This window comes from Ranitomeya variabilis, chromosome 1 (assembly GCF_051348905.1).
Source record: "Ranitomeya variabilis isolate aRanVar5 chromosome 1, aRanVar5.hap1, whole genome shotgun sequence".
Taxonomy (NCBI): domain Eukaryota; kingdom Metazoa; phylum Chordata; class Amphibia; order Anura; family Dendrobatidae; genus Ranitomeya; species Ranitomeya variabilis.
Window position 1 is genome coordinate 383,533,561 of NC_135232.1, and position 26,879 is coordinate 383,560,439.

A 26,879-nucleotide genomic window follows, 5' to 3' on the forward strand; every position below is an offset into this window, starting at 1 on the left:
CCTCATTTAATGTTGGCCGGTGCGGTTCGCGATGCCCATGAATCACAGCCCCGCAGTGTATTGACATAGTTTAAACACTGCGGGGCTGGGATTCATGGCCTGGCGCAGTACATATGTTCGCCTCTCGCTTGGGTTCTTACACCCGCTTCAGACTATGCGGCGTCATCTGATCCCTTATCGCATGCCACGGCCATGAAGCCGCACAGTCCGAAGAAGGCGGAAGGAGAGGAGGGACAGGCGAACTGATGCACTGATCCTGCCCATCAATCACACCCTCGCAGTCCCAATAAATAAGACACCGAGGGGCGTTGTGTGGGTCAGGGCGGCCGCAGAGGCGCAGGCAGCCAAACCATGATGCCAGAAGACGGGCAGCGCTACCAAGGGGGTTGCAGCGTGTCATTACAAAGGAAAGTCACACCACCGGGACGGTTAAATGGTCACACAGAGGACACATTGCAGACGTGTTTTCAGTTCCACATGTGCGAGGAGAATACGTTTCTGAGCCACCTTGCACACATGCAGCATTACCGCTGTACAAGGTGGCTGGATAACGTAAAAACGCCTGGGGGAGGGGGGACAGGTTCCCTTCAATTTCAGTTCTTGTGTCTGCGTGGCTTTTGCAGGACACGTTGCCGGCTGCACAGCAGGGGAACAGCTGGCGGTGCTGGACCCCACTGACACATTGGCTGGTGTTTTTCTCTGTGCAGCTAGCACATCTGGGCAAAAACTGGCGGTGTGTTAGAGCCCAGGGACAGCAGGAGGAGGAGCAGGAGGAGGAGGAGCAGGGGGAGGGGAGTGTAGGCCGAAGCCTGCACAGGCGGCAGCTTTGGGTGTGTTGTGTCTGCGTGACTTTTGCAGGACACGTTGCCGGCTACACAGCAGGGGAACAGCTGGCGGTGCTGGACCCCACTGACACATTGGCGAGGTGTTTGGCTCTGTGCAGCCAGCACTTCCGGACAGCAACTAGCGTTGTTGGAGCCCGGGCTCTGCAGGTGGAGCAGAGTGTAGGCCGAAGCCTAATTGAACCGATTTCAAAAGTCACCTTTAACCCCCCCTCAGGGGTTACAAAGTAGAAGAGCCACAGCTTATGCAGCAGCAGTGCTGCGCAAGTCAAAGGTTGCTCTTGTAATTTTTCTCCTTGCACACGCTGAATGGAACACGTATAACATTCAGCCCTTTAGACAGTCAAACTGTGTAATGGAGGCGAGAGTTCCCTTTGTAATGAGACGCAGCACAGGTGTCAAGAATCCCACCTTGGTGCTGGGTGCAGCCTCCCGAGCGTTGTTATTTGCTGTACAGGAGTCTGCGCTGTCGTGTTATCCCCTGGCCTAGCGCCGTTAGCGCTGCCCATCTTCTGGCATCATGTAATGTCGGCCGGCGCGGTTCGCGATGCCCATGAATCCCAGCCCCGCAGTGTCTTAACATTGTTAAAACACTGCGGGGCTGGGATTCAGGGCCTGGCGCAGCACATATGTTCGCCTCTCACACTCGGGTCCTTACACCCGCTTCAGACTGTGCGGCGTCATCTGATCCCTTATCGCATGCCACGGCCATGAAGCCGCACAGTCCGAAGAAGGCGGAAGGAGAGGAGGGACAGGCGAACTGATGCACTGATCCTGCCCATCAATCACACCCTCGCAGTCCCAATAAATAAGACACCGAGGGGCGTTGTGTGGGTCAGGGCGGCCGCAGAGGCGCAGGCAGCCAAACCATGATGCCAGAAGACGGGCAGCGCTACCAAGGGGGTTGCAGCGTGTCATTACAAAGGAAAGTCACACCACCGGGACGGTTAAATGGTCACACAGAGGACACATTGCAGACGTGTTTTCAGTTCCACATGTGCGAGGAGAATACGTTTCTGAGCCACCTTGCACACATGCAGCATTACCGCTGTACAAGGTGGCTGGATAACGTAAAAACGCCTGGGGGAGGGGGGACAGGTTCCCTTCAATTTCAGTTCTTGTGTCTGCGTGGCTTTTGCAGGACACGTTGCCGGCTGCACAGCAGGGGAACAGCTGGCGGTGCTGGACCCCACTGACACATTGGCTGGTGTTTTTCTCTGTGCAGCTAGCACATCTGGGCAAAAACTGGCGGTGTGTTAGAGCCCAGGGACAGCAGGAGGAGGAGCAGGAGGAGGAGGAGCAGGGGGAGGGGAGTGTAGGCCGAAGCCTGCACAGGCGGCAGCTTTGGGTGTGTTGTGTCTGCGTGACTTTTGCAGGACACGTTGCCGGCTACACAGCAGGGGAACAGCTGGCGGTGCTGGACCCCACTGACACATTGGCGAGGTGTTTGGCTCTGTGCAGCCAGCACTTCCGGACAGCAACTAGCGTTGTTGGAGCCCGGGCTCTGCAGGTGGAGCAGAGTGTAGGCCGAAGCCTAATTGAACCGATTTCAAAAGTCACCTTTAACCCCCCCTCAGGGGTTACAAAGTAGAAGAGCCACAGCTTATGCAGCAGCAGTGCTGCGCAAGTCAAAGGTTGCTCTTGTAATTTTTCTCCTTGCACACGCTGAATGGAACACGTATAACATTCAGCCCTTTAGACAGTCAAACTGTGTAATGGAGGCGAGAGTTCCCTTTGTAATGAGACGCAGCACAGGTGTCAAGAATCCCACCTTGGTGCTGGGTGCAGCCTCCCGAGCGTTGTTATTTGCTGTACAGGAGTCTGCGCTGTCGTGTTATCCCCTGGCCTAGCGCCGTTAGCGCTGCCCATCTTCTGGCATCATGTAATGTCGGCCGGTGCGGTTCGCGATGCCCATGAATCCCAGCCCCGCAGTGTCTTAACATTGTTAAAACACTGCGGGGCTGGGATTCAGGGCCTGGCGCAGCACATATGTTCGCCTCTCACACTCGGGTCCTTACACCCGCTTCAGACTGTGCGGCGTCATCTGATCCCTTATCGCATGCCACGGCCATGAAGCCGCACAGTCCGAAGAAGGCGGAAGGAGAGGAGGGACAGGCGAACTGATGCACTGATCCTGCCCATCAATCACACCCTCGCAGTCCCAATAAATAAGACACCGAGGGGCGTTGTGTGGGTCAGGGCGGCCGCAGAGGCGCAGGCAGCCAAACCATGATGCCAGAAGACGGGCAGCGCTACCAAGGGGGTTGCAGCGTGTCATTACAAAGGAAAGTCACACCACCGGGACGGTTAAATGGTCACACAGAGGACACATTGCAGACGTGTTTTCAGTTCCACATGTGCGAGGAGAATACGTTTCTGAGCCACCTTGCACACATGCAGCATTACCGCTGTACAAGGTGGCTGGATAACGTAAAAACGCCTGGGGGAGGGGGGACAGGTTCCCTTCAATTTCAGTTCTTGTGTCTGCGTGGCTTTTGCAGGACACGTTGCCGGCTGCACAGCAGGGGAACAGCTGGCGGTGCTGGACCCCACTGACACATTGGCTGGTGTTTTTCTCTGTGCAGCTAGCACATCTGGGCAAAAACTGGCGGTGTGTTAGAGCCCAGGGACAGCAGGAGGAGGAGCAGGAGGAGGAGGAGCAGGGGGAGGGGAGTGTAGGCCGAAGCCTGCACAGGCGGCAGCTTTGGGTGTGTTGTGTCTGCGTGACTTTTGCAGGACACGTTGCCGGCTACACAGCAGGGGAACAGCTGGCGGTGCTGGACCCCACTGACACATTGGCGAGGTGTTTGGCTCTGTGCAGCCAGCACTTCCGGACAGCAACTAGCGTTGTTGGAGCCCGGGCTCTGCAGGTGGAGCAGAGTGTAGGCCGAAGCCTAATTGAACCGATTTCAAAAGTCACCTTTAACCCCCCCTCAGGGGTTACAAAGTAGAAGAGCCACAGCTTATGCAGCAGCAGTGCTGCGCAAGTCAAAGGTTGCTCTTGTAATTTTTCTCCTTGCACACGCTGAATGGAACACGTATAACATTCAGCCCTTTAGACAGTCAAACTGTGTAATGGAGGCGAGAGTTCCCTTTGTAATGAGACGCAGCACAGGTGTCAAGAATCCCACCTTGGTGCTGGGTGCAGCCTCCCGAGCGTTGTTATTTGCTGTACAGGAGTCTGCGCTGTCGTGTTATCCCCTGGCCTAGCGCCGTTAGCGCTGCCCATCTTCTGGCATCATGTAATGTCGGCCGGTGCGGTTCGCGATGCCCATGAATCCCAGCCCCGCAGTGTCTTAACATTGTTAAAACACTGCGGGGCTGGGATTCAGGGCCTGGCGCAGCACATATGTTCGCCTCTCACACTCGGGTCCTTACACCCGCTTCAGACTGTGCGGCGTCATCTGATCCCTTATCGCATGCCACGGCCATGAAGCCGCACAGTCCGAAGAAGGCGGAAGGAGAGGAGGGACAGGCGAACTGATGCACTGATCCTGCCCATCAATCACACCCTCGCAGTCCCAATAAATAAGACACCGAGGGGCGTTGTGTGGGTCAGGGCGGCCGCAGAGGCGCAGGCAGCCAAACCATGATGCCAGAAGACGGGCAGCGCTACCAAGGGGGTTGCAGCGTGTCATTACAAAGGAAAGTCACACCACCGGGACGGTTAAATGGTCACACAGAGGACACATTGCAGACGTGTTTTCAGTTCCACATGTGCGAGGAGAATACGTTTCTGAGCCACCTTGCACACATGCAGCATTACCGCTGTACAAGGTGGCTGGATAACGTAAAAACGCCTGGGGGAGGGGGGACAGGTTCCCTTCAATTTCAGTTCTTGTGTCTGCGTGGCTTTTGCAGGACACGTTGCCGGCTGCACAGCAGGGGAACAGCTGGCGGTGCTGGACCCCACTGACACATTGGCTGGTGTTTTTCTCTGTGCAGCTAGCACATCTGGGCAAAAACTGGCGGTGTGTTAGAGCCCAGGGACAGCAGGAGGAGGAGCAGGAGGAGGAGGAGCAGGGGGAGGGGAGTGTAGGCCGAAGCCTGCACAGGCGGCAGCTTTGGGTGTGTTGTGTCTGCGTGACTTTTGCAGGACACGTTGCCGGCTACACAGCAGGGGAACAGCTGGCGGTGCTGGACCCCACTGACACATTGGCGAGGTGTTTTTCTCTGTGCAGCTAGCAGTACCGGGCCCCAACTGGCGGTGTTGGAGCCCAGGGTCAGCAGGAGGAGCAGGGGGAGCGGAGTGTAGGCCGAAGCCTGCACTCGAGCAAGTTGAAAGGAAACCTTTAACCCCCCCCCCCCCCAGGCGTTTGTAGCTGAAAGAGCCATTGTGTACAGCACTAATGCTGGAAAAGGTAAACTTAGCTCTTTTAATTATGGTCCTTGCACATGCGGAACCTAACAGTTATGAAATGTGTCCCCTCACAGCGTTAAACCGTCCGGTAGGTGGAACTTTCCTTTGTCGTGTGACGCAGCACAGCCATCATTTTTACCCCCTTGGCGCCGTGCGCCGCCTCCTCAGCGTTGTTTTAATCTGTCCCGGAGCCTGGGCTGTTAGGTTAGCCCTTGGCCATGCACACATTTTGCGCTGCCCGTCTTCTGACATCATTTGGTGTCAGGCTGGCTGCGCCTGTGCGGGTGCGCTGGCCGAGATCCCGCCTCGCAGTGTCGTCTAATGTAATCCCACCGCGGGCCTGTGATCCGTGCCCGTGCGCAGTGCATATCCTCTCCTCTCACTCCCCTCCCTACGGCTTTTTCAGACTGTGCGGTGTCACGGCCGTGGCATGCTATTAGGGACCAGCTGACATCGCACAGTCTGAAGAAGCCGTAGGGAGGGGAGTGAGAGGAGAGGATATGCACTGCGCACGGGCACGGATCACAGGCCCGCGGTGGGATTACATTAGACGACACTGCGAGGCGGGATCTCGGCCAGCGCACCCGCACAGGCGCAGCCAGCCTGACACCAAATGAGGTCAGAAGACGGGCAGCGCAACATGTGTGCATGGCCAAGGGCTAACCTAACAGCGCAGGCTCCGGGACAGATTAAAACAACGCTGAGGAGGCGGCGCACGGCGCCAAGGGGGTAAAAATGATGGCTGTGCTGCGTCACACGACAAAGGAAAGTTCCACCTACCGGACGGTTTAACGCTGTGTGGGGACACATTTCATAAGTGTTTGGTTCAGCATGTGCAAGGAGCATCACGAAAAGAGGCACTTTTTCCCTTTGCATCATTACTGCTGCACAAGGTGGCTCCTTCAGTAACAAACGCCTGGGGGGGGGGGGGGGTCAGGTTCCCTTACATTTAACTTGTTGTGCCTGCGTGGCGGTCGCAGTACACGTTGCCGTATACACAGCAGGGGAACAGCTGGCGGTGCTGAACCCCACTAACACATTGGCGAGGTGTTTGGCTCTGTGCGTACAGCACTTCTGGACGGCAACTGGCGGTGTTGGAGCCCAGGGGCAGGTGGAGGAGGAGGAGGTTGGAGGAGGTAGGAGGAGGTAGGAGGGATTGCCACACACACAGCAGGGGAACAGCTGACGTTACTGAACCCCAATAACAGAGGAGGGACTGTTGACTGTGCGTACAGCACTTCTGGACGGCAACTGGCGGTGTTGGAGCCCAGGGGCAGGTGGAGGAGGAGGAGGTTGGAGGAGGTAGGAGGAGGTAGGAGGGATTGCCACACACACAGCAGGGGAACAGCTGACGTTACTGAACCCCAATAACAGAGGAGGGACTGTTGACTGTGCGTACAGCACTTCTGGACGGCAACTGGCGGTGTTGGAGCCCAGGGGCAGGTGGAGGAGGAGGAGGTTGGAGGAGGTAGGAGGAGGTAGGAGGGATTGCCACACACACAGCAGGGGAACAGCTGACGTTACTGAACCCCAATAACAGAGGAGGGACTGTTGACTGTGCGTACAGCACTTCTGGACGGCAACTGGCGGTGTTGGAGCCCAGGGGCAGGTGGAGGAGGAGGAGGTTGGAGGAGGTAGGAGGAGGTAGGAGGGATTGCCACACACACAGCAGGGGAACAGCTGACGTTACTGAACCCCAATAACAGAGGAGGGACTGTTGACTGTGCGTACAGCACTTCTGGACGGCAACTGGCGGTGTTGGAGCCCAGGGGCAGGTGGAGGAGGAGGAGGTTGGAGGAGGTAGGAGGAGGTAGGAGGGATTGCCACACACACAGCAGGGGAACAGCTGACGTTACTGAACCCCAATAACAGAGGAGGGACTGTTGACTGTGCGTACAGCACTTCTGGACGGCAACTGGCGGTGTTGGAGCCCAGGGGCAGGTGGAGGAGGAGGAGGTTGGAGGAGGTAGGAGGAGGTAGGAGGGATTGCCACACACACAGCAGGGGAACAGCTGACGTTACTGAACCCCAATAACAGAGGAGGGACTGTTGACTGTGCGTACAGCACTTCTGGACGGCAACTGGCGGTGTTGGAGCCCAGGGACGGGTGGAGGAGGAGGAGGTTGGAGGAGGTAGGAGGGATTGCCACACACACAGCAGGGGAACAGCTGACGTTACTGAACCCCAATAACAGAGGAGGGACTGTTGACTGTGCGTACAGCACTTCTGGACGGCAACTGGCGGTGTTGGAGCCCAGGGGCAGGTGGAGGAGGAGGAGGTTGGAGGAGGTAGGAGGAGGTAGGAGGGATTGCCACACACACAGCAGGGGAACAGCTGACGTTACTGAACCCCAATAACAGAGGAGGGACTGTTGACTGTGCGTACAGCACTTCTGGACGGCAACTGGCGGTGTTGGAGCCCAGGGACGGGTGGAGGAGGAGGAGGTTGGAGGAGGTAGGAGGGATTGCCACACACACAGCAGGGGAACAGCTGACGTTACTGAACCCCAATAACAGAGGAGGGACTGTTGACTGTGCGTACAGCACTTCTGGACGGCAACTGGCGGTGTTGGAGCCCAGGGACGGGTGGAGGAGGAGGAGGTTGGAGGAGGTAGGAGGGATTGCCACACACACAGCAGGGGAACAGCTGACGTTACTGAACCCCAATAACAGAGGAGGGACTGTTGACTGTGCGTACAGCACTTCTGGACGGCAACTGGCGGTGTTGGAGCCCAGGGACGGTTGGAGGAGGAGGAGGTTGGAGGAGGTAGGAGGGATTGCCACACACACAGCAGGGGAACAGCTGACGTTACTGAACCCCAATAACAGAGGAGGGACTGTTGACTGTGCGTACAGCACTTCTGGACGGCAACTGGCGGTGTTGGAGCCCAGGGACGGGTGGAGGAGGAGGAGGTTGGAGGAGGTAGGAGGGATTGCCACACACACAGCAGGGGAACAGCTGACGTTACTGAACCCCAATAACAGAGGAGGGACTGTTGACTGTGCGTACAGCACTTCTGGACGGCAACTGGCGGTGTTGGAGCCCAGGGACGGTTGGAGGAGGAGGAGGTTGGAGGAGGTAGGAGGGATTGCCACACACACAGCAGGGGAACAGCTGACGTTACTGAACCCCAATAACAGAGGAGGGACTGTTGACTGTGCGTACAGCACTTCTGGACGGCAACTGGCGGTGTTGGAGCCCAGGGACAGGTGGAGGAGGAGGAGGTTGGAGGAGGTTGGAGGAGGTAGGAGGGATTGCCACACACACAGCAGGGGAACAGCTGACGTTACTGAACCCCAATAACAGAGGAGGGACTGTTGACTGTGCGTACAGCACTTCTGGACGGCAACTGGCGGTGTTGAAGCCCAGGGACGGGTGGAGGAGGAGGAGGTTGGAGGAGGTAGGAGGGATTGCCACACACACAGCAGGGGAACAGCTGACGTTACTGAACCCCAATAACAGAGGAGGGACTGTTGACTGTGCGTACAGCACTTCTGGACGGCAACTGGCGGTGTTGGAGCCCAGGGACAGGTGGAAAAGCAGAGGAACACAATGTAGGCCGAAGCCTGAGAAAGTCGAAAGGGAACCTTTAACCCCCCCCCAAGGCGTTTGTAGCTGAAAGAGCCAGCTTGTGCAGCACAAAAGATGCAAAAGGAAAAGGTGGCTCTTTTCATCATGCTCCTTGCAAACACAGAACTAAACACTTATAAAATGTGTCCCCTGCAACCGTAAAACCGTCCCGGAGGTGGGACTTTCCTTCGTAATGTGACGCAGCCCAGCCGTCATTCCTACCCCCCCGGCGCCGCGCACCGGCTCCTCAGCGTTGTTTTATTCCGTCAAGGAGCCTGCGCTGTTATGTTATCCCGTGGCCAGGCACACTTAGCGCTGCCCGTCTTCTGGCATCATTTGGTGTCTGGATGGCTGCGCCTGTGCGGCCGCGCTGGCAGAGAGCCCGCCTCGCAGTGTCTTCTGATTTAATCCCACTGGGGGCCTGGGATCCATGGACATGCGCACTGCATATCTGAACCTCCACCTCTCACTCATCTCCCTATGGCTTCTTCAGACTGTGCGGTGTCACGGCCGTGGCATGCTGTTAGGGACCAGCTGACACCGAACAGTCTGAAGAAGCCATAGGGAAATGAGTGAGAGGTGGAGGTTCAGATATGCACTGCGCATGTCCATGGATCCCAGGCCCCCAGTGGGATTAAATCAGAAGACACTGCGAGGCGGGCTCTCTGCCAGCGCGGCCGCACAGGCGCAGCCATCCAGACACCAAATGATGCCAGAAGACGGGCAGCGCTAAGTGTGCCTGGCCACGGGATAACATAACAGCGCAGGCTCCAGGACGGAATAAAACAACGCTGAGGAGCCGGTGCGCGGCGCCGGGGGGGTAGGAATGACGGCTGGGCTGCGTCACATTACGAAGTAAAGTCCCACCTCCGGGACGGTTTTACGGTATCAGTGGACACATTTTATAAGTGTTAAGTTCTGCGTGTGCAAGGAGCTAAACAAAAATAGCTACCTTTTCCTTGGGCAGCATTACTGCTGCACAAGGTGGCTCTTTCAGTAACAAACGCCTTGGGGGGGGGGGGACAGATTCCCTTACATTTCAGTTGTTGTGTCAGCGTGGCGGTCGCATGACACATTGCCGGCTACACAGCTGGGGATCAGCTGACATTACTGAAACCCAATAACACTGGGTCGTATGTTTTGACTGTGCAGACGGCACGTCTGAGCCTCAACTGGCGGTGTTGGAGCCCAGGAATTTAAGTTCAGGTGGTAGAAAGATGAACACAACAGGAGACCTGGATAACGTATACAGTGACCTAATTATTCAATCAGGAGGAGGAGTGGCAAATTCCGGCGAGATCCAGGCCTTGTTCATTTTCAGGAAAGTAAGCCGGTCAACGTTATCGGAGGATAGTCGCATGCGACGGTCAGTTAGTACACCACCTGCAGCACTAAAGACACGTTCCGATAATACACTGGCCGCAGGGCAAGACAGCACCTCCAATGCATACTGGCTTAGCTCTGGCCATGTATCCAGCTTTGAGACCCAAAACTTGAAAGGGGAAGAGCCGTCTGGGAGTACAGCAAGAGGGCAAGACATGTAGTCTGTCACCATCTGACGGAACCGTTGCCTCCTGCTGACTGGAGCCGTCTGTGATGGTGTAGACTTTTGTGGCGGGCACAGAAAACTGTGCCACAGTTCGGCCATACTGGTCTTGCCTTGGGCAGAGGCACTGCTTCTGCTCCCTCTTTGTGCAGAGCCTCCACCACGGCCTGGACGCACTGAGCTGCTTTGGAATGCACTAGCAGCACTTCTCTCAGTTGGAATGGAGAAGATGATGGAATTGACCAGTGTGTCTTGGTACTCCCGCATTTTTCGCTCCCGGTTCAACGGTGTGATGAGGCTTTCTACGTTGTCCCGGTAGCGAGGATCGAGGAGGGTGAACACCCAATAATCAGACATGTTGAGAATGTGGGCGATGCGGCGGTCGTTTCTCAGGCACTGCAGCATGTAATCCACCATGTGCTGCAGACTGCCAACTGCCCAAGAAACGCTGTCCCCTGCTGGAGGCGTGATCTCTGCCCGCTCGTCATCACCCCACCCTCGCTGTACACACTGAGTACTGGACAATTGTGTAACTCCCTCCTCTGGACGGATGTCTTCCTCCTCCATTGACTCCTCCTCATCCTCCTCACAAACGGTCCCCTGCCTACGCGTTTGTGAGGAACCACGTGGCGCTGACTGTCCAGAAGATGATGGAAATGGTGAATCCTCATCCTCCACCTCTTCCACAACATCATCCCTTAGCGCTTGCAGTGATTTTTCAAGCAGGCAGATAAGGGGGACAGTCATGCTGACTAGTGCATCATCTGCACTCGCCATCCGCGTGGAATAATCAAAGGGACGCAAAACCTGGCAGACGTCATTCATAGTGGCCCACTCTGTGGTTGTGAAGTCTGTACGGCGCTGACTGCGACTTTTTTGCGCCTGAAGCAGCTGGTACTCCATTACAGCTTGCTGCTGCTCACACAACCGCTCCAACATATGTAACGTGGAATTCCACCTGGTAGGTAGGTCACATATGATGCGATGTTCCGGCAGGCGGTGTCGGCGCTGCAGAGCCGCAATGCGCGCTTTTGCCGTGCTGGAACGCCGCAAGTGAGCACACTCTAGGCGGACCTTGTGCAGCAGTGCATCAAGATCCGGATAGTCCCTCAAAAAGCTCTGCACGACCAAATTGAGCACATGTGCCAGACATGGGATGTGAGTGAGGTTGCCGAGGCCCAGAGCTGCCACCAGATTTCGGCCATTATCACACACTACCATGCCTGGCTGGAGATTCGCTGGCACAAACCACACATCGCTCTCCTGCTTGATGGCATTCCAGAGCTCCTGCGCTGTGTGGCTACGATTCCCCAAGAAAATTAATTTCAAGACGGCCTGTTGACGTTTGGCCACGGCTGTGCTCATGTCGGTCGTAACAGGTACACGTTCATCACGGGTCCATGTGGAGGTGGACTGTGACGGCTCCTGCAGCGATGATTCTGAGGAACTGGTGTAAGAGGAGGAGTCAATGCGTACAGAATGGATTCCTGCAATCCTTGGAGTGGGCAGGACACGTCCTGCGCCACTCGCACGGTCTGTACCCGGCTCAACGACATTAACCCAATGGGCAGTGAGGGAAAGGTATCGCCCCTGTCCATGTTGACTGGTCCACGCATCGGTGGTGAGGTGGACCTTGCTACTGACGGCGTTCAGTAGCGCGTGTTTTATGTGTCCCTCCACATGCTTCTGCAGGGCAGGGACGGCTTGCCTGCTGAAGTAAAAGCGGCTGGGCACTTTGTACTGTGGGACTGCCAATGACATGAAGTCACGGAAGCTGTCAGTCTCCACCAGCCTGAATGACAGCATTTCCAGTGACAGAAGTTTGGCAATGCCTGCAGTCAGAGCCTGTGCTCGTGGGTGGTTTGACGAGAAAGGCCGCCTTTTCTCCCATGCCTGTACTACCGATGGCTGTAGACTGGGCTGGGAGTGTGTGGATGACTGGGAAAGTGGCGCTGCGGGTGGAATTACAGCGGGTCTCTGGACAACAGGGGCAGAGGTTCTTCCACGGCGATCCTGGGAGGACGCCGAACCAGCTGCGTGTGAGGTAGAGGAAGAGGCAACACGAGCTGAAGAGGTGGTAGCTGCCGCTGTTGGTTGGCCTACCTCTTCAGTGTGTTTTTCTAACTCCGCCGGGTGCCTGTTGCGCACATGTTTCCACATGTTGGAGGTATTGAGGTTGCTGACATTTCGACCTCTTTTGACTTTTTGATGACACACGTTGCATCTGACATAGCAAATGTCATCTGCAACTGTGTCAAAAAAGGACCAGGCACTGCAAGTCTTGGGAGCGCCCTTTTTGGCTTTTGGAAGAGACATGCTCCTAACGGGTGCCAAAGCGGAGGCTGCAGGATCCGCAGTCTTCCCCCTCCCTCTCCCTCTTTGGGCCGTACGGGGAATCTCTTCCTCAGAGCTGCTCCCACCACCTTCCTGTCCCTCACGCCAAGATGGGTCGAGGACCTCATCATCTACACTACCCTCTGCCCCCAACTGCTCCTCCTGGGTAGTCTCAGCAGCAGAGCACGCACCAGTAAGTGGCACCTGAGTGTCATCATCAGCTGATGCGGCCTGCGATGTGGTGACCGGAGCCACTGGCCCACCCGCCTCTTCAGAGGAAGACAGAAAAAGCTGTTGGGCATCACTGCACCCTGCCTCTTCTTCCATTTCTCCAATGCTGCTTGGCTGGCCCCCTGTTTCCAAGCCAAGAGATTCAGAGAACAGAAGTAGAGACGGCTCCTGTCCTGGGCTCTCTGTCTGCCTGGGCAATTTGGCAGGTGGTGAAGAGACAGATGGCTGCTCTCCAGTGCTCTGTGTCTGAGAGGATGTGGCACTAATGGAAGTTGATGCATTAGCTGCCATCCATCCGACAACAGCTTCAATTTGTTCTTCACGCAGCAGCGGTGTACGGCGCTCGGACACAAAGCTTCGCATGAACGACTGTTGCCTGGTGAAAGTGGGTGCTGATGAGTCACCGGTGCCCGCAGCAGGCACAGAATCCCCACATCCCCTCCCTGCTCCGCGACGGCTCCCACGCCCCCGTGCCTTACTCACTGCCTTCTTCATCTTGGTTGACTGATAAAGATAAGCAGAAAAGTACTAACGGATTTGTGTGCTTATTCCTGAGCAACTCCTCCTAACAGGTATAAGAAGCACTAATTATCTAAAGTGTGGACTAGACACAAATATGAGCTAATGTGGCCTACAGAAATGTAAAGTGGTGTAACTGGTGTGTTTGGTGAACTTTATTATTTATTTATTTTTTGGGGGCTGAACTGACAACAGATAGAGCTGCAGTCACACGGAGACCGTGCAGACAGACGTAAACGGCGCTACAAGGCCCAAAAACCCTCCTCTACTTTATCCTATGTAGTGTTTTTCCACAAATTAGCTGGAGACGGGTGGAAAGACACTAATAGGATTTTTTTGAATAAATTAGCAGCAGACTACACTATTTTGAAAAAAAAGAAAATTGATTTGGCGGTATGACGCAGTGAAAAACCCTGAGCTGGAGACAACCAGGCTATAGCTGCTCACAGATTACAGGGCGAGCTGCAGTCACACGGAGACCGTGCAGACAGCCGTAAACGGCGCTGCAAGGCCCAAAAACCCTCCTCTACTTTATCCTATGTAGTGTTTTTCCACAAATTAGCTGGAGACGGGTGGAAAGACACTAATAGGATTTTTTTAAATTAATTAGCAGCAGACTACACTACTTTGAAAAAAAAGAAAATTGATTTGGCGGTATGACGCAGTGAAAAACCCTGAGCTGGAGACAACCAGGCTATAGCTGCTCACAGATTACAGGGCGAGCTGCAGTCACACGGAGACCGTGCAGACAGCCGTAAACGGCGCTGCAAGGCCCAAAAACCCTCCTCTACTTTATCCTATGTAGTGTTTTTCCACAAATTAGCTGGAGACGGGTGGAAAGACACTAATAGGATTTTTTTAAATTAATTAGCAGCAGACTACACTACTTTGAAAAAAAAGAAAATTGATTTGGCGGTATGACGCAGTGAAAAACCCTGAGCTGGAGACAACCAGGCTACAGCTGCTCACAGATTACAGGGCGAGCTGCAGTCACACGGAGACCGTGCAGACAGCCGTAAACGGCGCTGCAAGGCCCAAAAACCCTCCTCTACTTTATCCTATGTAGTGTTTTTCCACAAATTAGCTGGAGACGGGTGGAAAGACACTAATAGGATTTTTTTAAATTAATTAGCAGCAGACTACACTACTTTGAAAAAAAAGAAAATTGATTTGGCGGTATGACGCAGTGAAAAACCCTGAGCTGGAGACAACCAGGCTACAGCTGCTCACAGATTACAGGGCGAGCTGCAGTCACACGGAGACCGTGCAGACAGCCGTAAACGGCGCTGCAAGGCCCAAAAACCCTCCTCTACTTTATCCTATGTAGTGTTTTTCCACAAATTAGCTGGAGACGGGTGGAAAGACACTAATAGGATTTTTTTGAATAAATTAGCAGCAGACTACACTACTTGGGAAAAAAAAAAAAAAAAGGAACAGTATGAGGCAATGAACCACCCTCCCTGAACTGAATACAACCAACTATGGATGGCCTATGTGGCTGCACTCAGACTGGAGACTGGGCTGCACTCACACACACACACACACAGACCCTGCAGATCGCTGTGAAAACAGCGCTACAAGGCAAAAGCAAGGTGAATAGTAGGTGAACACAGCGGTTGCTAAATTAGCCTTTGGAAAGCACAAAGAAGCAAATCGCTATCTCTAAACTGTCCCTCAGTCAGCAAACAGCGTCCTGTCACTAACTGAATTCACAGCAGAGTGATCGCAAAATGGCGCCAGCGACTTTTAAACTGCATCATGACATCATTACACCAGCCAATCACAGCCTTGCCAGTAGTTTCATGCCCTCCATGCTAAACAGGATGTGCCCACACTTGGAATCAATCTCATTGGCTGAATTTCTGCTTTTTGAATCTTAGAACTTCCGATTCCGGTATCCGATACGCGGCAAGTATCGGAATCCCGGTATCGGAATTCCGATACCGCAAGTATCGGCCGATACCCGATACTTGCGGTATCGGAATGCTCAACACTAATCATCAGCCCTGCTTTGTGTAGCATATATCATGATCTCCTATGAACGTCGCTGGCATTCATTGGAGAATTACAATGATAGGACAAAGGTCTTCTGCAGACCCTCAGCTGTCATGACAACCCATCGACGCCCCACAATCACTTGACAGGGGCGCCAATGAGCGTGTCTTGTGATGCGCTTCCATCTGGCACTGGTTAAATGCTGCTATCAGAGATTGACAGCAGCATTTAACTTTTTAACAGCTACGGGTGGATTTTAGATCCACCTGCGGCTGTTAGATGACAACTGATCAGCTGTTATGTGCAGGGAAAGATGCAACTCAGCGCCAGAGCCTGCATGAAAACCAGTGACACAACCTTGGGTGTACCTATACATCCAAGGTCGTCAACGGGTTAATGATCATAATCCCTTACGTGGAATGTAAAGTATGGAACAGTATAGAACAACAGGGAGCACTATTATTGATAAAAGGAACAAGCAAATCAAATGTAAGACTGTACCTGCACCAAAGATGTCATTCACTGTAGCTATAATCTGCTCATTGCTTAATTTGTAATTTTTATCAATGCTATTTCTGTCATTGCACAATTTTATGAGAGCATCTGTTATATCTCTGATGTTGTTCTAGGAAAAGTATAAAAACAAATTAATTACATTAAATACATTTTAGGAACAAAATAAGTGTCTAAAATGGAATGTACTTTAGATCTGCTGTAAAACCACTGCTCAACATTTATATAACAGACCCATTCTTCAGCCCATCTGGACATCCCACTGTACATGTGACTGTATCGTTACCTTCAGAAATAGTGAATAATTAAAAAATAACCGATAATGAAGTCTTCGGTGTGCAGCCCTACCCTACAGGTCTTCCAGAAACAGGATATAAACATGGGTTATAAAAGTCATATGCAAATCATCTGACAGCTGTTAATAAGCTTTAACCAGATTTTTCACTATCTAGCCTAGAAATTAAACATAATCTGCACCACACTTGGTATGGTGCCGCAATAAAAAGTCTGTAGGTTGTTGTACTTTCCAAAACACAGTTATTCAGTCAGTAAATTATGCATTTCACCTGTTTTATTAGGAATCAGTGACCAGGTTTTTGCCACCTAATCCGAGAGCAGCATAATGTAGAGACAGAGACCCTGATTCCAGTGATGTGTCACTTACTAGTCTGCTACTGTAATTTTGATAAAATCCCTTTTATCAGCAGGTGATTATTACTAAAGGTCTAGTAATCCTGCTACTATGTAATCCCCCAGATTCATGATCTCTGTATAACCCACCCACCACCGCTAATTGGCATCTGTCTATCCATGCACAGCATATATATAGAAAGCTGTCAATCAGTGGTGTGGGTGGGGTGATGTAGAACTCAGCATTCAGAGAACTACAACAAGCAACCCAGGAAGTGATACATCACTGGAATCAGGGTCTTTTCCCCTACATCATGCTCTTAGATGGGATAACAAGATCATGATTACCGATCCCTTTTAAGTCTTTCTTTTATTGGTGGACAGTTTTTAAAAAGTGACCAGCAAATGTTGCTGAATTAATGGTCATTCTTGAATTTGCTCCTCATAAACTGATTATCAACTGAAGCATACGATCAATATTTATTATCAAAAACAAAACAAAAAATAATAGGACTTTAAATATCGCTTGTGAAAATGTAGCTTCATTTATAGCTTCATTTGGTCAAAGAGAGAAAAAAAAAACTTCTACTGCAACTTCTTTTGGCCATTTTTTTTGCAGATCGATCAACAAATACAATGCATACATATTAATTTTATACCACGTTCACAGATCAAACTCATCTATGCAAGTGCATGCATCCCTCAGAAAAAAATGGAGTGTTTTGAGTACGAGAAAAACAGATGCACAATGGTGGTAAAAATAGACACCTGAATTAAGTAAAGATGAAAGTTAGATTAATCACACCAATGAAAAATTTATTTTTTTCACACCTCAAACAGTGTCTAAATGAAGTCTTAGGCCGGGGTCACACCTAACGTATCAAAATACGGTCTGTTTTTTATGACCGAGATACGCAGAAAATTTCCTGAACAGTGATCCATATTCAATGCGAGGATGCGATTTTTCTCCAAAAAGTATCCGTGTGTCATCCGTATGGCATCCGTACAGCGAAACTTTCTCGCCGGCTTGCAAAATGGACATAGAGTGGATCCATGGGCTCAACTATTCGTGAAAACATATATACAGTCTATATATATATATATATATATATATATATATATATATATATATATAGATATAGATATATATATATATATATCAGTGAGACACATATATACAGTGTATATATATATATATATATATATATATATATATATATATATATATATATATATATTTAATGCAGAGCTACATAGCCTAAAAGCCGGTAATTCAATTGCCGGCTTTTGCTATCTCCTTGTCAAACCCAACAGGATATGAGACATGGTTACATACAGTAAACCATTTCATATCCCTTATTTTTTGCATATTCCTCACTAATAATGGTAGAAGTGTCTGTGCACAAAATTTGGAAGCTCTAGGTGTTAAAATAAAGGGTTAAATCACTGAAAAAACTGACGTGGGCTCCCGCTCAATTTTCTCCACCAGAGTGGAAAAGCCAGTGACTGAGGGCAGATATTCATAGCCTAGAGAGGGACCATGGTTATAGGACCCCCCCTTGCTAAAAGCATCTGCCCCCAGCCAACCCAGAAAAGGCACATCTGGAAGATGCACCTATTCCTGCACTTAGCCACTCTCTTCCCACTCGCCTGTAGCGGTGGGATATGGGGTAATAAGAGGTTAATGTCACCTTGCTAATGTAAGGTGATATTAAGCCAGGTTAACAATGGAGAGATGTCAATAAGACACCTATCCATTATTAATCCAATAGTATGAAAGGGTTAAATAAACACACACATTATGAATAAAGTATTTTAATGAAATAAATACACATGGGGTTTTAATGTTTTTATTGTACTCTCAATCCAACTGATGACCCTCAATCTTCTGAAAAAAATTGAAATATAAAAAAGCACCAATATCCTATACCTGTCCGCTGTACAGTCATGTCCCACAATGTAAATCCATTTTACAACCAGAAGCCTGCTAATGCAGCTGTCCCTGGCTGTAAAAACTGGGGAATGAACAGAATGTAGCTTCGTTGACTTGCAGTGCTGTGTCACCTGGTGGCATAAACTCATATGAACTCTAGCGTGGGAATTTTTCTGAATATTTTCTCACGCTCGAGTTCATATGAGTTTATGCGACCAGTGGGCGCAGCACCACAAGTCAACGAAGCTGCATTCCATTCGTTCCCAGTTTTTACAGCCAGAAGCAGCTGCATTAGCAGGCTCCTGGTTGTAAAATTATTTAACCCCTTCAGACGGATTTACATCTTGGGACATGACTGTATGGCAGACAGGTATGGGATATTGGTGTTTTTTTATTTTTCCATTTTTTTCAGAAGATAAAGATATTAAAACCCCATGTGTATTTATTTCATTAAAATACTTTATTCATAATGTGTGTGTGTTTATTTAACCCTTTATTACTATTAGATTAATAATGGATAGGTGTCTTATTGACATCTCTCCATTATTAACCTAGCTTAATGTCACCTTACATTAGCAAGGTGACATTAACCCCTTATTACCCCATATCCCGCCGCTACTTGGGAGTGGGAAGAGAGAGGCTAAGTGCCAGAATAGGCGCATCTTACAGATGTGCCTTCTCTGGGGTGGCTGGGGGCAGATGTTTTTAGCCAGGGGGCCCACGCCATTTTTTTCCGTGATTTAACCCTTTATTTTAACACCTAGAGCTTCCAAATTTTGGACACAGGCACTTCTAACATTATTAGTGAGGAATATGTAAAAATATAAGAGATATGAAATGGTTTACTGTATGTAAACCATGTCTAATATCCTGTCGGGTTTGATAAGGAGATAGCAAAAGCCGGCAATTGAATTACCGGCTTTTAAGCTATCTAGCTCTGTATTAAATATAAATATATACAGTACAGACCAAGAGTTTGGACACACCTTCTCATTTAAAGATTTTTCTGTATTCTCCTTACTATGAAAATTGTAAATTCACACTGAAGGCATCAAAACTATGAATTAACACATGTGGAATTATATACTTAACAAAAAAGTGTGAAACAACTGAAATTATGTCTTATATTCTAGGTTCTTCAAAGTAGCCACCTTTTGCTTTGATGACTGCTTTGCACACTCTTGGCATTCTCTTGATGAGCTTCAAGAGGTAGTCACCGGGAATGGTTTTCAATTCACAGGTGTGCCCTGTCAGGTTTAATAAGTGGGATTTCTTGCCTTATAAATGGGGTTGGGACCATCACTTGTGTTATGCAGAAGTCTGGTGGATACACAGGTGATATTCCTACTGAATAGACTGTTAGAATTTGTATTATGGCAAGAAAAAAGCAGCTAAGCACCGCAAATCAACAAAGCTGCATTCCATTCTTCCCAGTTTTTACAGCCAGAGGTAGCTGCATTAGCAGGCTCCTGGTTGTAAAATTATTTAACCCCTTCAGATGGATTTACATCGTGGGACATGACTGTACGGCGGACAGGTATGGGATATTTGTGTTTTGTTATTTTTCCATTTTTTCATCAGATCGAGGGTCGTCAGTTGGATTGAGAGTACAATAAAGATATTAAAACCCATGTGTATTTATTTCATTAAAATACTTTATTCATAATGTGTGTGTGTTTATTTAACCCTTTATTACTATTAAATTAGTAATGGATAGGTGTCTTATTGACATCTCTCCATTATTAACCTAGCTTAATGTCACCTTACATTAGCAAGGTGACATTAACTCCTTATTACCCCATATCCCACCGCTACTCGGGAGTGGGAAGAGAGAGGCTAAGAGCCAGAATAGGCGCATCTTACAGATGTGCCTTCTCTGGGGTGGCTGGGGGCAGATGTTTTTAGCCAGGGGGCCCATGCCAGTTTTTTTCGTGATTGAAGCCTTTATTTTAACACCTAGAGCTTCCAAATTTTGCACACAGACACTTCTAACATTTTTAGTGAGGAATATGTAAAAATATAAGGGATATGAAATGGTTTACTGTATGTAAACCATGTCTAATATCCTGTCAGGTTTGATAAGGAGATTTAATAATAATTACCGGCTTTTAAGCTATTTAGCTCTGTATTAAATATAAATATATACTGTATATCCCCTTTACCCCCAAGGGTGGTTAGCACGTTAATGACCGGGCCAATTTTTACAATTCTGACCACTGTCCCTTTATGAGGTTATAACTCTGGAACGCTTCAACGGATCTTGGTGATTCTGACACTGTTTTCTCGTGACATTTTGTACTTCATGATAGTTGTAAAATTTCTTCGATATACCTTGTGTTTATTTGTGAAAAAACAGAAATTTGGCAAAAATTTTGAAAATTTCACAATTTCCCAACTTTGAATTTTTATGCCCTTAAATCACAGAGATATGCCACACAAAATACTTAATAGGTAACATTTCCCACATGTCTACTTTACATCAGCACAATTTAGGAACCAAAATGTTTTTTTGTTAGGGAGTTATAAGGGTTAAAATTGACGAGCAATTTCTCATTTTTACAACACCATTTTTTTTTAGGGACCACATCTCATTTGAAGTCATTTTGAGGGGTCTATATGATAGAAAATACCCAAGTGTGACACCATTCTAAAAACTGCACCCCTCAAGGTGCTCAAAACCACATTCAAGAAGTTTATTAACCCTTCAGGTGTTTCACAGGAATTTTTGGAATGTTTAAATAAAAATTAACATTTAACTTTTAATTTGTTAATTTGTGCTGAGTACGCTGATACCCCATATGTGGGGGTAAACCACTGTTTGGGTGCATGGTAGAGCTCGGAAGGGAAGGAGCGCCATTTGACTTTTCAATGCAAAATTGACTGGAATTGAGATGGAATGCCATGCTACGTTTGGAGAGCCCCTGATGTGCCTAAACATTGAAACCCCCCACAAACGAAACCATTTTGGAAATTAGACCCCCTAAGGAACTTATCTAGATGTGTGGTGAACACTTTTACCCAACAAGAACTTCACAGAAGTTTATAATGCAGAGCCGTAAAAATAAAAAATCATATTTTTTCACAAAAATGATCTTTTCGCCCCCAATTTTTTATTTTCCCAAGGGTAAGAGAAGAAATTGGACTCCAAAAGTTGTTGAGCAATTTGTCCTGAGTATGCTGATACCCGATATATGGGGGTAAACGACTGTTTGGGCGCATGGCAGAGCTGGGAAGGAGCACCGTTTGACTTTTCAATGCAAAATTGACTTGAATTGCGATGGTCATCTTGTCGCGTTTGGAGAGCCCCTGATGTGCCTAAACATTAAACCCCCCCACAAGTGACACCATTTTGGAAAGTAGACCCCCTAAGGAACTTATCTAGATGTGTTTTGAGAGCTTTGATCCCCAAAGTGTTTCACTACAGTCTATAATGCAGAGCCGTGAAAATAAAAATTATTTTTTTTTTCACAAAAATGATTTTTTAGCCCCCAGTTTTGTATTTTCCCAAGGGTATCAGGAGAAATTGGACCCCAAAAGTTGTTGTCCAATTTGTCCTGAGTATGCTGATACTCGATATGTGGGAGGGAACCACTGTTTGGGCGCATGGCAGAGCTTGGAAAGGAAGGAGCGCCATTTGGAATGCAGACTTAGATGGATTGGTCTGCAGGCATCACGTTGCATTTGCAGAGCCCCTGATGTACCCAAACAGTAGAAACCCCCCACAAGTGACCCCATATTGGAAACTAGACCTCTCATGGAACTTATCTAGATGTGTTGTGAGAACTTTGAACCCCCAAGTGTTTCACTACAGTTTACAATGCAGAGCCGTGAAAATAAAAAATCTTTTTTTTTTCCCACAAAAATGATTTTTAGCCCCCCAAATTTATATTTTCCCAAGGGTAACAAGAGAACTTGGACCCGAAAAGTTGTTGTCCAATTTGTCCCGAGTACGCTGATGCCCCATATCTTGGGTAAACCCCTGTTTGGGCGCATGGGAAAGCTCAGAAGGGAAGGAGCACTGATTTACTTTTTCAATGCAGAATTGGCTGGAATTGAGATCGGACGCCATGATGTGCCTAAACAGTGGAAACTCCCCAATTCTAACTGAAACTCTAATCCAAACACACCCCTAACCCTAATCCCAATGGTAACCCTAACCACACCCCTAACCCTGACACACCCCTAACTCTAATCCCAACACTAATCCCAACCGTAAATGTAATCCAAACCCTAACCCTAACTTTAGCCCCAACCCTAACCCTAACCTTAGCCCTAACCCTAGCCCTAACCCTAACCCTTGTCCCAACCCTAACCCTAACCCTAGCCCTAACCCTAATGGGAAAATGGAAATAAATACATTTTTTTAACTTTATTATTTTTCCCTAACTAAGGGGGTGATGAAGGAGGGTTTGATTTACTTTTATAGCATTTTTATAGCGGATTTTTATGATTGGCAGCCATCATGTGAGGTCTTGTATTTTGCGGGACGAGTTGACATTTTTATTGGTAACATTTTCGGACACGTGACAGTTTTTGATCGCTTTTTATTACGATTTTTGTGAGGCAGAATGACAAAAAAACAGCTATTCATGAATTTCTTTTGGGGAGGCGTTTATACCGTTCCACGTTTGGTAAAATTGATAAAGCAGTTTTATTCTTCGGGTCAGTTCGATTACCGCGATACCTCATTTATATCATTTTTTTATGTTTTGGCGCTTTCATACGATAAAAACTATTTTATATAATAAATAATTATTTTGGCATCGCTTTATTCCAAGGACTATAACTTTTTAATTTTTTCTTTGATGACGCTGTTTGGTGGCTCGTTTTTTGCGGGACAAGATGACGTTTTCAGCGGTACCATGGTTATTTATATCTGTCCTTTTGATCGCGTGTTATTCCACTTTTTGTTCGGTGGTATGATAATAAAGCGTTGTTTTTAGCCTCGGTTTTTTTTTTCCTACGGTGTTCACTGAAGGGGTTAACTAGTGGGACAGTTTTATAGGTTGGGTCGTTACGGACGCGGCGATACTAAATATGTGTACTTTTATTGTTTTTTTTTATTATTTAGATAAAGAAATGTATTTATGGGAATAATATTTTTTTTTTCTTTATTTAGGAATTTTTCTTTTTTTTTTTTTTACACCTGTGGAAATTTATTTTTTTACATTTTTACTTTGTCCCAGAGGGGGATCACAGATCGCTGATCTGACAGTTTGCACAGCACTCTGTCAGATCGGCGATCTTACTTACAGTGCTGCAGGCTTACCAAGCGCTTGCTCTGAGCAGGCACTCGGTAAGCCACCTCCGTCCCTGCAGGACCCGGATGCCGCGGCCATTTTGGATCTGGGGACTGCAGGGAGAGGAGGTAAGAGACCCTCGGAGCAACGCGATCACATCGCGTTGCTCAGGGGGTCTCAGGGAAGCACGCAGGGAGCCCCCTCCCTGCACGATGCTTCCCTGTACCGCCGGCACACCGCGATCATGTTTGATCGACGTGTGCCGGGGGTTAACGTGCCGGGGGCGGTCCGTGACCGCTCCTGGCACATAGTGTCGGATGTCAGCTGCGATAGTCAGCTGACACCCGGCCGCGATCGGCCGCGCTCCCCCCGTGAGCGCGGCCGATTGCGCTGGACGTACTATCCCGTCGGTGGTCATACGGGCCCACCCCACCTCGACGGGATAGTACGTCCAATGTCAGAAAGGGGATATATATACCTAATCTATATGTAGACATTTATTTTATCTATTCTATTCTAATCTGTCAGTGTGATTTTACTGTACACTGCACTGAATTACCAGCTTTTCTATAGAGCACCGGTGCGTATTTCTCGCAAGTCACACGCATGGTCCGTCTGTAATCTGTATTTTTCTCACCTTCATAGACTTTCATTGATGGATTTTTTGCGCAATACGCTGACAAATGCAGCATGCTGCAATTTTCCCAGCCGATAAAATATGGCTGAGAAATATACGGCTGATGGGAGCTGCCCCATAGAGAAACATTGGTCCGTGTGCAATGCGTTGTTTTTGCACCTCTCACTCATCCGCATTCCTCTCTAGTGTTACCCTGGCTTAAGAATTAAATTTTGGAATGCACAATCCTTTATCTGAAAATGTCATTGTTTTGAGTCATGTGTCTACTTTTCTCCAATGCATATATATAGAAAAATAAAGTATAAAATTCAGCTATTCGCATATCAAGTCAAATATAGATGTAAATGTATGTCAAAAGTAGTTTTGCTTCATTTGGCATATCTTTAGAAGAACATTAAAAACATATGCATCTAAGGGATGCGCCTTTTCTGGGGCAGCTGTGGGCTGCTCGGGAGGGCGAATATCCCAGTCTGAGAATACCAGTCCACAGTTGTCTGCTTTATCTTGGCTGGTCATCAAAAAATGTTTTTAAATTATTTATTTAAATGAATAAGAAAAAATGGCATGGGGACCCCTCTGTTTTTGATAATCAGCCAAGATAAAGCAGACAGCTGTGGACTGATAATCTGAGACTGGGAAGGGGCCATTGATAGCCTAAAAATAGATTTACCTGTGATGGTTATCAAGAATAGAGGAGACCCCAAGTTTTTCATTTATTTATTTTTTTTACATTGTGCATTGGCCAATCACAGCCATGCCAATATTTGACATGACTGTGATGGGGTTGGAAGTGCCCACACAGGGAAAGCTTGTTGATTGGCTGTGCTGCAAACTTTCAAAAAGCATTATTCGGGATGCCGAACTCAAACAGTAACACAGACGTTTGGCAGAAGTCTGTGTTCGGGGTCCATGCATGGAAGCTAGATGTCCAGTACGGACTTTATCGTTCGGGTTCACTCATCTCTATAAATCACGTTTATATTAAAAAAAAAACCACTACTTTTAGTTCCTTACCTGATCATGAGATCCATAGTGCTCCTGCACAGATTTAGCTATAAAATTATTAAATGTCTGTGTGAATTTTTTCAATTTGTTTAAACTTGTTGATGGTAAAAACTTGAACACTGGAATAAAGTCTGCCAAAAGTCCTACTCCTGACACTTTTTGAACATCATTGTTCACCTCAATGATATGGAGAAATTCTCTGTCATTATGGTTATACCTCTTACCAAAGCATAGAGCACATACCACATTAGCAACAGTCAAAATTACTAAAGGGGATGGGTTAAAGCTACCGTGGTCTTTAGACATTTCTTGCATTGTGTCAATTAAATCTGATGCTTCAGCACAAACATATTCTTCCAGACGGCAGGAGCAATACATGGAATCAGCTTCTGACTTGGACAGTGTTCTCAAAGCGTTTCTCATAATCTTCTTGTGAATTTTCCAGGTTTCACCATACTTTTCTGAAAATGTCATGCTTTTTCCATTAGCCAGTAGTGAAAAAGAATACATGTTGGGTCTGTTGGCAAAATGTTCTCCTTGTTTACCAAGAACTTTTTTTACCGTCTCAAAACCACTGACAACCACCACTGGCATCATGCCTAATTTAATCAAGAAAACATCTCCATATGTTTTCCTCATTTCTGTAAGAGATATATGCGCTTGGCCTCCAATTTGAAAAAAGTTTCCGAAAATAGGCAATGCCCACGGGCCTGGTACTGACATTTTCCGTTTTCTTTTCAATGTCAATATAAGTAATAGAGTGGAGAGAATGAGAAGAGCAACCATTTCAAATGAAAACAGGTCTCCCAGGAAATAATTTGCAACTGCAAATAAATGAAAAAAATTGTAATAATGTTGACTTTTATAAAGAAAATAATGATGTTCCTGTAAAACTATAAAGAAATCAAAGACAAATTTTAACACATCCATATAAATGGTAGGTTTATTTCATACTAACATATTAACTTTCCTACAGAAGTCCCATTGACTTAGGAGATGCATACCTGTGTGGCTCGGATAGTTTGGAGATATCATGCAGGCCTCCTGATGGATCATTATCAATAGTAACAGCTTCACAGCATGGAAGTCTACCCTACTGTAACATATTAGTACTACCTATGAACTGGTGTATTATTTAGACTTCCATGGGCCCCCATGCAAAATTTACATCTGGGCTCCCATCTCCATGTTTACAGTATATGTAAGGGTTTTTGTAGCATTCTAGATTCTATAAAGACATACTTGCAATAGTGTCCCAAACATGGCACTTAATTGTAATAATGTCCCCCGTCATGGCCCCTTCCTGTAATAATGCTGCCAGTCCTGGCCTCTTTCTGTAATAATATCCCCTGTCCTGGCCTTTATGCTGTAATAATGTTCACCCTCACGGACCCCTTCCTGGTATAATGTCCCCCATCAGAGCCCCTTCCTAATATAATGTCCTCTGTCCTGGGCCCCTTACTGTATTAATGTCCTCCATCATGGCTTCTTCCTGTAGCAATGTCATACCCCATCCTGGTATAA

General features: G+C 48.2%; 1 protein-coding gene across 2 annotated transcripts in view; it reads right to left on the minus strand.

Annotated features, from left to right (window-relative positions):
- Positions 1 to 26,879, minus strand: part of LOC143760632 (cytochrome P450 1A1-like) — an 80,478-nt gene that overhangs the window by 24,846 nt on the left and 28,753 nt on the right. For both annotated transcript variants that reach the window (XM_077249042.1, XM_077249040.1), the window contains exons 2-3: positions 25,365 to 26,179; positions 15,899 to 16,022 (exon numbers count right to left, since the gene is read on the minus strand). In XM_077249042.1, the coding sequence (XP_077105157.1) occupies positions 15,899 to 16,022; positions 25,365 to 26,179 (939 nt within the window). The remainder of the gene's footprint in view (positions 1 to 15,898; positions 16,023 to 25,364; positions 26,180 to 26,879) is intronic.